The sequence below is a fragment of the Herpailurus yagouaroundi genome, unplaced genomic scaffold (genome assembly GCF_014898765.1).
Source record: "Herpailurus yagouaroundi ecotype Mexico unplaced genomic scaffold, PumYag 208, whole genome shotgun sequence".
In the NCBI taxonomy this organism is placed as follows: Eukaryota; Metazoa; Chordata; class Mammalia; order Carnivora; family Felidae; genus Herpailurus; species Herpailurus yagouaroundi.
The window spans coordinates 1,304,997-1,317,627 of NW_024412439.1; the positions used below are offsets into that span (position 1 = coordinate 1,304,997).

Genomic DNA, 12,631 nt, shown 5'->3' on the forward strand with positions numbered 1-12,631 from the left:
TGGGTGCACCCCCGGACCTCTCTGAGTCTCCATTTCTTCATCTGCATGAGGGAATGATGAAATCTGTTTGGGAAGGTTACTGTAAACAATCGCTTTATCCCCTGAAAAGCTCAGCACAGTCCCAGGCAGGTTCTGGGTGGAAGTCGGCAGGTTTGGAAGCAGGAACCTTGACACCTGGAGAGGCAGCTGGCCTCGCTGTGTCACAGCAGACTGGTGGCAGCAAGGACAGCCAGACCCAGGCCTTTTCTCGGCTTCTCTGCTCTGGGATTTTGTAGCAGTCAGTGCTGCCCATGCCTTATCTTCTGCTGGTATGGACCAGACTGCAGCCCATCCCCCATTTCAGGGGAAGGCAGGAAAACCCAAGGTCACTACAGGAAGGTTCTGCTGCTCTCCAGTGGCACTTGCACCAAGCCGTCCACAGGCCACGGCTACCGGAGGCTGTGCTGAGTGGACAGTGGGAAGGCCCTGTGGGTGGGGCAAGGCCAGGAATGTGGATTTCCCCAAATGCTTCCCCCCACACTCCCATGCCCCACGAGGGCAGCACTCACTGTTAACGCCAGCATGACTTCTCTGTAGTTCCGGTTCCCGTTGAGCCGCTTCTTCAGGGCTCGAATGGCGTCCTTTGGCCTGGAGAGAAGGACATATTAAAACCCTCACGAGTCCACTTGGGGCACTGACCCACATATTCACCCCCGTCTGTGTGGACTAGCATATATACGAGGTCGTATGTTATACACAAGGTTATAGGAGCCATGTTTATAAACATAAAAGATTGGAAACAAACTAAATCTTCATCAATGTGAAACGGGTTAATTTTTGTAACTTTATTTATTTTCAGAGAGAGAAGGCGAGCGGAGGAGGGGCAGAGAGAGAGGGAGAGAGACCAAAATCCCAAGCAGGCTCCGTGCTGCCAGCACAGAGCCCGATGCAGGGCTCGAACTCACAAACCATGAGATCATGACCCAAGCTGAAGTCAGACACTTAACCAACTGAGCCACCCAGGTGCCCCTGAAACACGTTAATTAAAAAAAAAAAAAAAAAAAAAAAATTTAAGATTTATTCTTCTTTAGTAATCTCTACACCCAAACGTGGTGCTCGAACTCATGAGATCACCTTGGCGCCCTGAAACAGGTTAATTTAAATCATGTTTATACACACAATGTAACACTACATAGCTGCAGCCAAGAATACAGACACTCCTGGGCACCTGGGTGGCTCAGTTGGTTAGGTGTCCGACTCTTAATTTCGGCTCAGGTCATGATCTCACAGTTCATGAAACTGAGCCCCGAGGCCCTCTGCACTCTCAGCACACAGCCTGCTTGGGATTCTCTCTCCCTCCCTCTCTGCTCATGCTCTCAAATAAATAGACAAACAAACAAACAAACGTGAAAAAAAAAGAATAAAGACACAGTCTATGCACCAACATGGAGGGAACTCAAAGATGTGAGAGTAGAGTCATCTGTAGAAAGTGTATAATGTATGCTATTCTTTGGCTTATAAAAGGACAACATACATACATACATAGTGCACGTGACAGCAGAGGAAAAGAATCCCTGAAAGGAGACCCAAGAAGCTGGTAACTTTGGCTGCCCCTGAAGAGGGGAACTGGATGACAGAGGAGGGGGTGGGTTTTTCACAGCCCTTTTGAATTTTGCCTCAAATTCAAGTATTATTTATTCAGAGCAACAATGAACCCACTGGCGTGGGGTACACTAAAGAGACAACAGACACAGAAGCAGAAGAGAGAATGGCCAGGTCCTTGCTGAGGCCTGGCTGTTCTGCTCCTCCCCAATTCCATGGAGCTCCTTTTTGCCCTGAGAAAACTTCAGTCTCCTCAAAACCCACAGAACTATGTGCTTTTAGGTAATGGAGCTGATGTGGATTCCCAGAGGCAGGTTCATAAGCTGATCGTTTGGAACCTGGAACACGTTCTTTCTTAAATCATGGATTAGAGCCGGGAGTTGGGGTCCCCAGCCAGCCCTCTAGAAGCACCTAGTAGGTGTAGCCCGTGCATCTGACAAGCTTATTTACTTTATTCTAAACCAGGATCCAACAAAGCTGTGGGACCTCAGGGTCACCTCTGGCACGAAGGCCTTGCCCTCTGACACCCAGCACCCGAGCTCCGGGGAGCCCCCGGGCCAGCTGCAGGCCGGCCCTTTGCTATCATAAGTGGGCTCCAGCCCTCCCCTGACCAGCGTGTCAGTACATCTGGGTCTCTTGAAAAACTGAAGGTCTGTCAGTCAGGGACCTCCTATTCCTGCAGCTCAGAAGTGTTTATGATTTCTTCACCAAATGAAAAAGTCCTTTCCAATATGTGTGAGGAAGCTGGGGGAAGGGAGGGTGGGAACTCTGCTAATCAGCCCAATTTAGACAGAAATACACAGGAGCAAGACAAGGCTTCTAGAAGAAATTTTAAAACACTGAGTCACCTATTTCCCATTCCCAACTTGAAACGTGGCTGCCTGCAGGAATTCTTGGCTCCTGAGCCCAAAGGCTGATGGGACGAGCTCTCTGGGGAAGGGGTCCCTGCCAAGTGTGTCTGCAGTACGGCTGCAGTTTCCAAATAGGGATGCTGATTTCTGCAAATACGGGGCTTGACAAGCTCCTGGCTTTGAGGACTGTTTGTGGACTTGAGCTGGTGAAGGTCAGCGGCTGCTGGCCAGGAGCATGGATTGATTTCCTCTTTCTCAAAGGCTCTGCCAAGCCACGGTCAGCCCTGACCCCCGGCTGCCGTCCCTCTCCATCCAGCTTCGTCCCTCTCCTCTTGAACTTCCACGGAGCAGAAAAATGGGCACAGCCTCCAAGGGCTGCGATCACTTCTAGCTCACAGAGCATGGCACGCACAGAGCTCTCCCAGTGTGGGGGTGATGGTGGTGGTGGGAAATCAGAGAGTCAGCAGGCTCCTGGGTTAGAGTTAAAATGGAAATTCAGCGGCGGGAAGTACTGCCTCAGAGTGACTGGGTGAGCACAAAAGCAAGTATTTATCTCTCTCCCCGGGGGAGAAGCTTCAGAGAGGAGGATCAAAGTCATGTCAGAGGAATTGCAAAGTTTCAAGCAGCAGCGGCAGATTAGACAGCAAGGAGCTGGAAACAGGGAAAAAGGAGAGAAGGAAGAGTCAAGAGCCAAGATGGAGCAGGGAAAAGGAGCAGGAGGGGGGGAAGGGCCCCGTGAGATGCCCCACCGCCCTGGCAGCCTTCAGCAGAAAGGTGGGCCCCTCAGGGCAGCACCCAGGGCCTCAGGATCCGGCCTCTGGGCCATCTTCAGCCTCCCATAAGGTCTCCTCCACCCCAGACTCATAAGAACCCTTCTTTCTAGTCATACTTGAACCCATCTTGGCCTTTGGCTCCAGAACTGCTGCTTCTGAGCCGCATGCTCCTTATTCCCTCCCAGGAGGACATGACTACCCCACCTCCACCACGGCAGACTCTTCCTCTCCCTCCCATCCTCCAGCCCCACCCCCCCCCCCCCCCCCCCCCGCCTTTCTGCTGCCATCGTGGTCTACCGCAGTCATGGAGGTGGTTATCCCTGCGCACACCCTCCAGCTTAAGAGGCTGGCGCCCAAAGATGCCATCAGCAAGGGAAGGTCTAGAGGTGGTCATGAAAATGACCCAGGTCAGCGGCTCCTCCTCAGAGCCGCACATCAGAATCACCTGGGAATTCAAACCCACACACCTGGGCCCTAACTAGGAAGGTCTGGGCGAGGCCTGGTAAACTGGGTCTAAAACATTCCCAGGTAGATTATTCAGTCAGGCGCTCCTGGTTAATGGCCGATGGATGATTCAGGGTATGGGGGACTGCCACACAAGGCCTGGGGATGGAGGGGATCTCAGCCTTGGACATTAGGGAAAGCCCAAGGAGGGGCCTGTGGGGCCGGTGACCGACTCTGCACACACCAGGACCGCCACCTGCCAGAGGTGTGGCTTTGAATAAATATGTGCAGGCAGAACTTTGGTGGCTGGAGCCGGGGCAGACTGCACTTCCGTCCGGCCTCTGTCCCTTTTAGCTGTGCTGTGGGACCTTTGGCAAGTGAGCAAACCACTCTGGACCTCAGTTTCCTCCACATTAAAACAGGCTGTCCCTACCTTCTGGGGTTGTTGCGGGACTGAGTGCACGAGCGGTGCAATCCAGGGCTTGGCATGGGGGCCTGGCACATACACAGCAAGTGTTCAGAGAATGGCAGACAGGGTAAGGGCAGCAAACCCACGGAGATCACTACCAAGGACCGGCCAGATAACACCACAAATGAGAAGTGAAGAAGTCACGCCAATGCCAGTCTTTAACGTGTATAAAGAGCAAACTCCTATGTAGAGCAGGATATGGACACATATACGGCCAAACACTTCACAAATATTTACTCCTTTAATCCTTGTAACCACCCCATGGGATAGGCACTGCTGGCACCCCCATTTTATAAATGAGGACAGTGAGACACAGGGGTGCACAGCAAGGGAGTGGAGGACCTAGAATTCCAGCCTAGGCAGGTGGCTGCAGGCTCCCGCTACACTCCCCTTCCTACGGGCATGCTGCACATACTGTCCACCAGCCCGGGCAGCCACCTCCCTGCCCCACCCCCCACCATCCCCCCACCTTACCTGGCTGGTGCCCTCATCTGCTGTAAGACTCCACTTGGGTGTCACCTCCTCCAAGAACTTTGCGCTGACAGCCCCAGGGCCAGCCAGCTGCCACAGCTCTAGTCTCTTTCAGTTATATGCAGCTTCCCTGGTCTCGCCGTGTTAGGATTATGTTCTGTATTCCTCATCAGACCAAGTCCCTTAGGGACTCCATCCATTTACTCGCTTCCTTAACTAGTGCTTGTCAAGAGTCAATTATGCGTATGTGTACCGTGCTAGCGTTGGGATAAAATGGTCAGTGAAACAGAATCCTGCCCTCATGGAGCGCACAGTCGAGGGGGGTCCAAGGGGGACAGCCACTCTAACAAGCATCGGGCAAATATGTAAGTTTCAATGGTGAGGGGTGTAGTATAATACACAGTACCGTGAAATCACAGACAGGGCACTTGTCCAAATCAGGAGGGGGGTGTCAAGGAAATGAGATTCAAACTGAGATCCAGTGAGTGCCAGAACTAATCAATGAAAGGGAGAGGAACACCCGGACCAAAGCCCTGAAGCAGGGAGGAGCTGAAGGGGTGCCCGACCATTAGCTGACCTTTTAGAGTTTTTCTCCCAATTCAGAAGAGATCTGACACTCCCCCTCATTGCAGAGGCTAAGACAGAAAATCCCCAGGCGTCCATGAGGCCCAGGGCTCTCACTCAAAACTTCAGGAACAGGAGCGTGGGCCACTGTGGGAGAAGGGGACTCAGGGGTTGGGGACGGAAGGTGATCCACCTCTTAGACCTGGGAAGGAGGAAGCTCCACTCTAACAGATATTCATATATGCCCACATTTGTGGAGAACTGCAAGTGGGAAGTTCAAGGAATTGAAAAGATCAGTGGGGTTAAAGGATGAGGACAAGGGGAGAGGGCCCCAAACGGAGTGGCAGAGGGACCGGGTTATCACGCAGAGTTCAGTCCACTAAAGACTTTTACTGTGAGCGAAGGATTGTCTTCTAAAAGACAGTCAGGGGACGAGAGGGAAAGGGCAAAAGGTAGAGCACCCGGAGGCTACAGCCTGACTCTAGGGATGACACAGGAATACGGCTCTTTACAACCCGACCGACCTGAAGCGCCATGCCAAGCCCTCCCTCCCCAAGGGGCACCCCTTCCCCACTATTTCCCTGCTCGTCCAGATCGCTCGTGTCCCCAGCACACTGCCCTTTCATGCCACTCTGATCTACACGCCACACTGCTTTCCCTGCCCCACTGAGGTCCAGCCCGGAGCCTGCCCCTCTGTGTCTGCTGCAAAGGGCACACACCTCAGTCACAGCCTGCCCGGCCCCACCGGGTGAGCCCCTCACCCGGTGAGGGACACTCATCTCGACATCCTGGCAATTGCTGTACCTCCACCTGTGGGGTCAATGAATGTGGCCGGACAACCGGACAAAGGAGGCCGTGAGTGGGAGACAAGAGGAAGAAAGGAGCGCAGTAGCTCCAGTACCAGAAATGCACAGTCCCCAACAACTCTCCGTGACTCGGCTGTGTGCCAGGCACCAAACTGACCACGGCCACTTAGGAACAGCAATATGCCATCGTTCACGGAAGACCCCAGCACCGAACTCACACCTCCAGCGCAGGCCGCTGCCCCCAGCTCCATACCCCTCTGTGCCAAGGACCCAGCAGCACTGCACCCAGCGGGCAGCTCAGATCTGCGGGATTTTAGCCGACCTGCTGATCTCTGCCCCTCTGCCTGCTCCCTCCTTATGGCAGCTCAGTTCCAAACACTGGAGAGGGGGCGCCTGGGTGAAGTAGTGAGTTAAGCATCCGACTCTGGCTCAGGTCGCGATCTCATGGTTCATGAGTTTGAGCCCTGCACTGCATCGGACTCCCCGCGGTCAGCGTGGAGCCCGCTTAGGATCCTCTGTCGCTCTCTCTCTCTGTCTCTCAAAAATAAATAAAACATTAATAAAAACCAAAACAGTGGAGTTTTCTTGGCTCTTCTCTCATGCCCCCATCCACCTCACAAACTCCACTGGCTCCACCTTCTAAATATGTTCTGAATCTGACCATTTCTCTCTCCCTCCTCTAAGGTCTTCTGGATCAAAGTCACCATCACCCCACACCAGGGTTATTGTATTATTCTAACTGGCTTCCCGTTTTCTGCCCTCTGTCCTTCCCACGCTCGACCAGACCATTCTGAACATGGTAGCCAGAGCGATCTCTTTAAAATGAACATTAGACCATGCCCCTCTCTGCTCAAATTCCCTCCCTCCACGTCAAGGCCAGAGCCCCGTGGTGCCCGCACTATTTGGATGGGGACAAGTCTGACCTCACCCCTCCTCGCTCTCTCCGCTCTGGCCCCAGGGACCTCTTGTGATTCCTCCAACATTACTACCTGCCCTTTGTCCTGGGACTGCCATGCTTGCTGTCCCCTCCATCTGGAAGGTTCTTCCCTGGTGTCATCCTCACACCTCACCCCCTCATCTCCTTCAAGTCTTTCTTCAATGTCACCTTCTCAAGTGAGGCTCTCCTTGATTTTTCCACTTAAAATGGCTGACTCCCGGCTTCGTTTCTCTCCAATCTTGTCACCAACTGACCATGTAATGTGAACACGTAATGGCTTCAAGGGCGTCTGTCCTGCTCCCTGCTGTGCCCTGGGCACTCACCCTGGGGCCCAGCACGAGGCTGTCACTCAGTAAGTATCTGTTCAGCCCCGGTTTACACAGGGCAAGGCTGCAAGGGCCAGAGCCAAGATGTAAGCCGGAGTCCGGACTGTCCTCCTCATCACTCTAGGGAGGGCTGGAGAGGGCGTGGCTACGGCAAATACCATCTTTTACGGTGTGGACAGAGGGCCAAACACAGACAAATCGGGAAGAAGCGTAAACAGAATGCAGCTGGAATGCAGCTAGAAGAGGACATAAACAGCCAGAAGGACCGACCTGGCAGCACAGGAATGTGAGGGGGTGGCCTGTGGGGCAAGAGACACTCTGTGCCTCACGCGGACTTCCACTCCCAGCCTCCCTCTGTGGACACTGTGGGCCCTCTCCCTCTTGCGGGTCCAGCCCGGGCAAAGCAGGGCAGAGACAGCCTCACTGTGGGGGGAAGGGGAGGCAGAGCCAGGGAGGAGGGACCGGAGGAGGTGACAACCACGGGGGAACCAAGTACCCAAGCAACTTCAGTTTCACTTGTGAGTCAAAGCAGGTTATTAAAAGAGGTCGTCACTGCTCTAAGGCAAGCGCTGCTGATGGGGGGTGGGCTGGTGGGGGGTGGTGGAGGCAGGAGGAAAGATAGAGTGTCAGTTTATTAAATGCCAAAGCAAACAGATGAAAAGCAAAACAGAAAGTACAACACTGCCGCCCTTAAGCCCTGACAGGCTTTGAGTGACCCCCCAGGACAGGTTTCACATGAGGTGGGGGTGGGGGAGGGACACATACCCTTCCTCCGTCTCATTGATAATGTCGCAGATCTCCATGTTCAACGTCCAGTCTTCGCTTTGCAGGGAGCCATCTGTTGCCTTTTCTGTAAAGTCAGAGAGAAAACGGATTTACATTTTTCCCAGAATCAGGGGGCCCTGGCAGGAAACACGAAGGGGCCAGAACCACCACATCCCCCTCCCAAGCACATGGGCTGGGCCGACAGAGCAGTTCTAAGGGTGCTATTTTCACAAGGGAGCATCCAGAGAGAGATCTGGCCCTGAGTGTTGCAAGATGGAAAGTTCTGGAGATTGGCTGCGTGACCATGTGAGCGCACGGAACACTTGAAAAAATGGTTAAGATGGTGATCTTCACGTTACGTGTATTTCGACACAATTAAGTTTCAAAAATTAAATGAAAACGCTCACAACCCCCGTAAGGTAGGTATTATTCCCTCCCGCGTTGAAAAGGAAGGAAACAGGCTCAGAAAGGCTGGGTACTTGTCTGGGATCTCATCATTGAGACTGGGGGTACCGGCATCCAATCTCAGGTTGTTTGTCTCCAAAGCCTACAAAATTGCATGATCCTGCCCCACCTGCTAGTAAAGCTGGACTTTTTTTTTTTTTAAGTTTATTTATTTTGAGAGAGACAGAGACAGCAGAAGTGGGGGAGGGGCGGGGAGAGAGAGAGAGAGAGGGAGAGAGAATATCCCAAGTAGGCTCTGCGCTGCCAGTGCAGAGCCCGACGCGGAGCTCGAATCCATGAAACCACAAGATCGTGACCTGAGCAGAAACCACGAGTCCAGCGCTCAACCTACTGAGCCACCCAGGTGCCCCTAGGAGAGCTGGACTTTGGATTTGGGGTCGTAGCTTAGACAAATTCTAAACGTGCCTCATCCTACCTGTACAGTTCATGAGAGGGATAACATCACCACCATTTTCTTCATACAACCCACACTTCCACTGATAGATAAGAAAACAAACGACCTCTGTACATGTTGAAATTGTCCTTGTTTTACTGGATGCAGCTCTGGGGAAGTGACACTTGTTTTTACATAACATACTAGAACTCACACATCCAAACAAAGGCTGTACTTATAAGCAGTGACAATATACTCCAAAAATATAGCTACTGCTCAAGACATTTGTGCAACAGCTTCAGTCTGCATGTAAATGCCCCATTGTTTTAATTTTTGCCAAAAATGACACATCCCCAACTTTTCCACCCTCTTTATTCATCAACCTTAACACCCAAAGACCCGTTGAAACAAGCAAGCGCGCCCATAAATGAGGCGGCTCTGTGTCTCAGGCAAATGCTGGGCCTGCAGCGGACTGGGCAGGGTGCTCGGAAGTCTCCGAGATCTGAGGAACCCTTAACCAAAGTCCACGATGGTGCCAGGCTGGCAGGGACAGAGGGAGTATCTGGTGTGTGCCCATAAGAAAAAAAGTGTGTGCAGAGAGGGAGAGGCAGGGATGAGAACCCGTGTCAGAGGCTCACTGGAGTCAGACAGGTCCCCGAGACGCTGCTCCCCTGCCCTGTCCACCGCCTGCATGTGGAAAAGAGCAGCCACAGCAGGAGAGCTACCTGGAGGGTGAGGGTGGGGACAGACAACAGCCACGGTGGGAAGGGTAGGGACAGGCCCCCAAGAGGAATGGCCCAAAGCACCGGTCAGCTTAGCCTAGAGAAAAAGACTAAGTACAGAGGCTACAGGAAGGCAGAGGGGACAGGCATGAGGCAGCATCACCCAGCAGCGTGTCCCCTTGGCACTGGGCATCAGCCGGAGGTGGAAGGCCACAGCCAGGTCCTGGAGCCGGTAACTGTGGGAGTGAAATGATTCGCGCCTCTGGCCCTCTGCTCTCCCTGCCACGCTCAGCTGTCTCTGAACGGCCCTCCCCTTCAAGGTGTCCACTCCCAGACGATGTGACTCCCCCCAAGGTCTCACACAACAGGGGAGCGTCTGTGGCCATGAGTGCAGAGCACATGCTCAAGAGGAGACCAATCCCAAAAAAGCCACTCTGCCCGCAGGCCCGGGCTTTCAACCCTTCTCAGCCGGCCAGGGGAGAGGCCAGCTGGCCAAACGGCCACTCCGAGCCGGTCATCCGTCCCTGTCACAGCACCGGCTGCGGCACAGACGTTCATGAGGAAGAAAGTCTGTGACTGCACTTTGGTAGGGCCATAGGGACACTGTCTTGGGAGGCTTAATAGAGGAAATATTAAATCAATGAAACCTCATTTCCAAGTTCGGTTTAGCAGCAGAATCCATTAACCTTATATTCACCCGCTCCCTTCCTCTAATAATACCGGGAAGGGGTTCAAAGGCATGATAACTTATCCTCCGGGTAGCGCATTCTATTCAATTACTGGGATTCTGAGTTTCCAAGCTAAAAGATATATACTCGTTTTGATTATAAAGAACCAACCCAAAAAGAATGCTGCTTTCTTTTCATTTTGCTGGAAATGCCACATAAATACAACTGTGGGTATTTGGCTCTGCTGAAACAGATGAGGGAAGTAGGGCTGACAAAGGAGCTCAAATCAGTTCTTATTTTTCTCTGCTCATAAAAGAATTCCCAGCAATGGGAACAAAGTTGTATCTGATTGCCCCTGGAACTGCAGCCACTCAAAGCGTGCTCCCTCACTCAGTCCTGTCCCCGGGCCAGAGGAAGCAAAATTCAATCTCATTTCTTTTGTCACGTAAATCGTCAAAACCTAAAATAAATCCTGGTGCAACAGCAGAAACACAACGCTCCAGGGAGCGATGGGGCAAGTCATTCCCATCAGCCAGCCCTGGGGACGGATAAAGATCAAAACACCAGTGACCCTGGCTGCAAAAGCTGACCTTTCAGAGTTCTCTGGTGATATGCTAATGGCCAGGGGCTGAACTGGGCAAGACCAGGCAGGGCAGGGCTGCGCTGGGGCTGGGCAGGGCAGAGCAGGGCTAGGTAGGGCAGGTCTAGGCAGGGCAAGGCTGAGCAGGAAGGGCAGGGCTGGGATGAGCAAAGCAGGGCAGGGCTGGGCAGGGCAGGGCAGAGCAGGGCTGGGCTGGGCTGGGCAAGGCAGGGCTGAGCAGGGCTGGGCTGGGCTGAGCAGGGCAGGGCAGACCAGGGCTGGGCTCAGCAGGGCAGAGCAGGGCAGGGCAGACCAGGGCTGGGCTCAGCAGGGCAGAGCAGGGCAGAGCAGACCAGGTGTGGGCTCAGCAGGGCAGGGCAGGGTAGAGCTGGGCTGGGCAAGGCAGGGTTGAGCAGGGCTGCGCAGGGCTGAACAGGACTGGGCAGGACTGGATCAGGCAGGGCAGAGCTGGGCAGGGTAGGGTAGGGCAGGGCAGGGCTGGGCAGGGCAGGGCAGGGCAGGGCTGGGAGGCCAGGGCAGGGCTGGGAAGGCCAGGGCAGGGCTGGGATGGGCAGAGCTGGGCAGAAGCAAACACAGCTCCCATTAAACCTTCAGTGCAAGACAGTATATTATCCTAAAGCTATTGACAAGGCATTTTCTCCATTCACAAAAGGCTGCCTCCAGCCAGGTGGAAGCTGGGAGCCAGGATGCCCTGAAGCCTAGACCCTGACGGCAATGATCGTGTTCTCTCAGGCTTGGTATTTCTGTCCCCCCACCGCCACCCCCACCCCCACCCCCACAGTCTGAAATCCCAGGCGGTCCTGCTGGGAGGAGCCTCACAATCCAGTGGCTTGGTTTCTTGGCTGCTGCTGTCTACACTTTGATGTTAAATATAGTGACTTCAGAGCAGCTAGCACCAGAAGGCAAAAGAGGGCTGGCTTTAGCATTTTGCATTCAGCAACATCCTTTTGGTGAGAATGGAGAAAAAATAGCCAAATTATCTACCTCCCCAACAATCAAGAGTGTGGGTCGCAGCCCAGAGGCACTGGCACAAAGGAACATCATTCAGGGTTCTTTCATGCCAGGTATTGAGGAAGAAGAAAAGGGGGTTGGGGTGGGCAGGAAGCTCCTCTGATAATATGCACCAATAATAGGAGATGAACCTTCTCGATTACTACATGCTAGTGAGGCAGGTTGGCATATACCAGTCGGGTGGAAAGAAAAATCAATCCTGACATTCTACACAGAGCCATTATTGTCTATTGCTTCAAATTCCTAACATGCTTTGTGAATGTTAATTGCAGCTGCTCCCCATCCACCGGAGAGACAAGAGAATGAATTCCAAATACTCATCCCTATTTTATAGGATGTCCTTTTCTATGACAGCTGTCCCTGCTCCTCTCGTACCCCTCTAAAGGAAGGTAACAGGACAAGAAGAAGGTATACAAAGTATGTCTGGTCAGCCTGTAGACTATTGTGAGGCAGCTTTCTCTGTAACTTTAAGGCAAAATAAAGCCCCACGGTGCCCGTGCCCTTCGCTCCAGATTGGCAAAGCCCGAGTCGTGCCATGCACTGCACTTGCAGATGACGAAGACCCTACCTTCAGAGGTCAGTATAATGGGAGATGCCTCTGGAGAGTCAGACAGGCAGTTGGTTAAGGTACAGTCCAGTCTGAGCTGTAAGAGGACAACCACAGCCCTCTGGGTGGCTTTGATACCTGTGCCCGGGTGCCAAGGAGCCGGGAGGAAATTAATGGCACCCTGCGCACACACTGTGACAGACAACAGCAGCTTCTTTAAGCAGAACACAAACATTGACAAGATAAACCGGAAAGAA

At 53.1% G+C, this 12,631-nt stretch overlaps 1 protein-coding gene across 6 annotated transcripts in view; it reads right to left on the reverse strand.

The window, feature by feature from the left end:
- TOM1L2 (target of myb1 like 2 membrane trafficking protein) overlaps positions 1–12,631 on the reverse strand; it is a 120,993-nt gene that overhangs the window by 52,298 nt on the left and 56,064 nt on the right. For 5 of the 6 annotated variants that reach the window (XM_040453020.1, XM_040453015.1, XM_040453014.1 and 2 more), the window contains exons 2-3: positions 7,988–8,072; positions 549–627 (exon numbers count right to left, since the gene is read on the reverse strand). In XM_040453020.1, the coding sequence (XP_040308954.1) occupies positions 549–627; positions 7,988–8,072 (164 nt within the window). Of the gene's footprint in view, positions 1–548; positions 628–2,429; positions 2,567–7,987; positions 8,073–12,631 lie in introns of those variants that run through there. The other variant, XM_040453018.1, reaches the window with a different exon arrangement.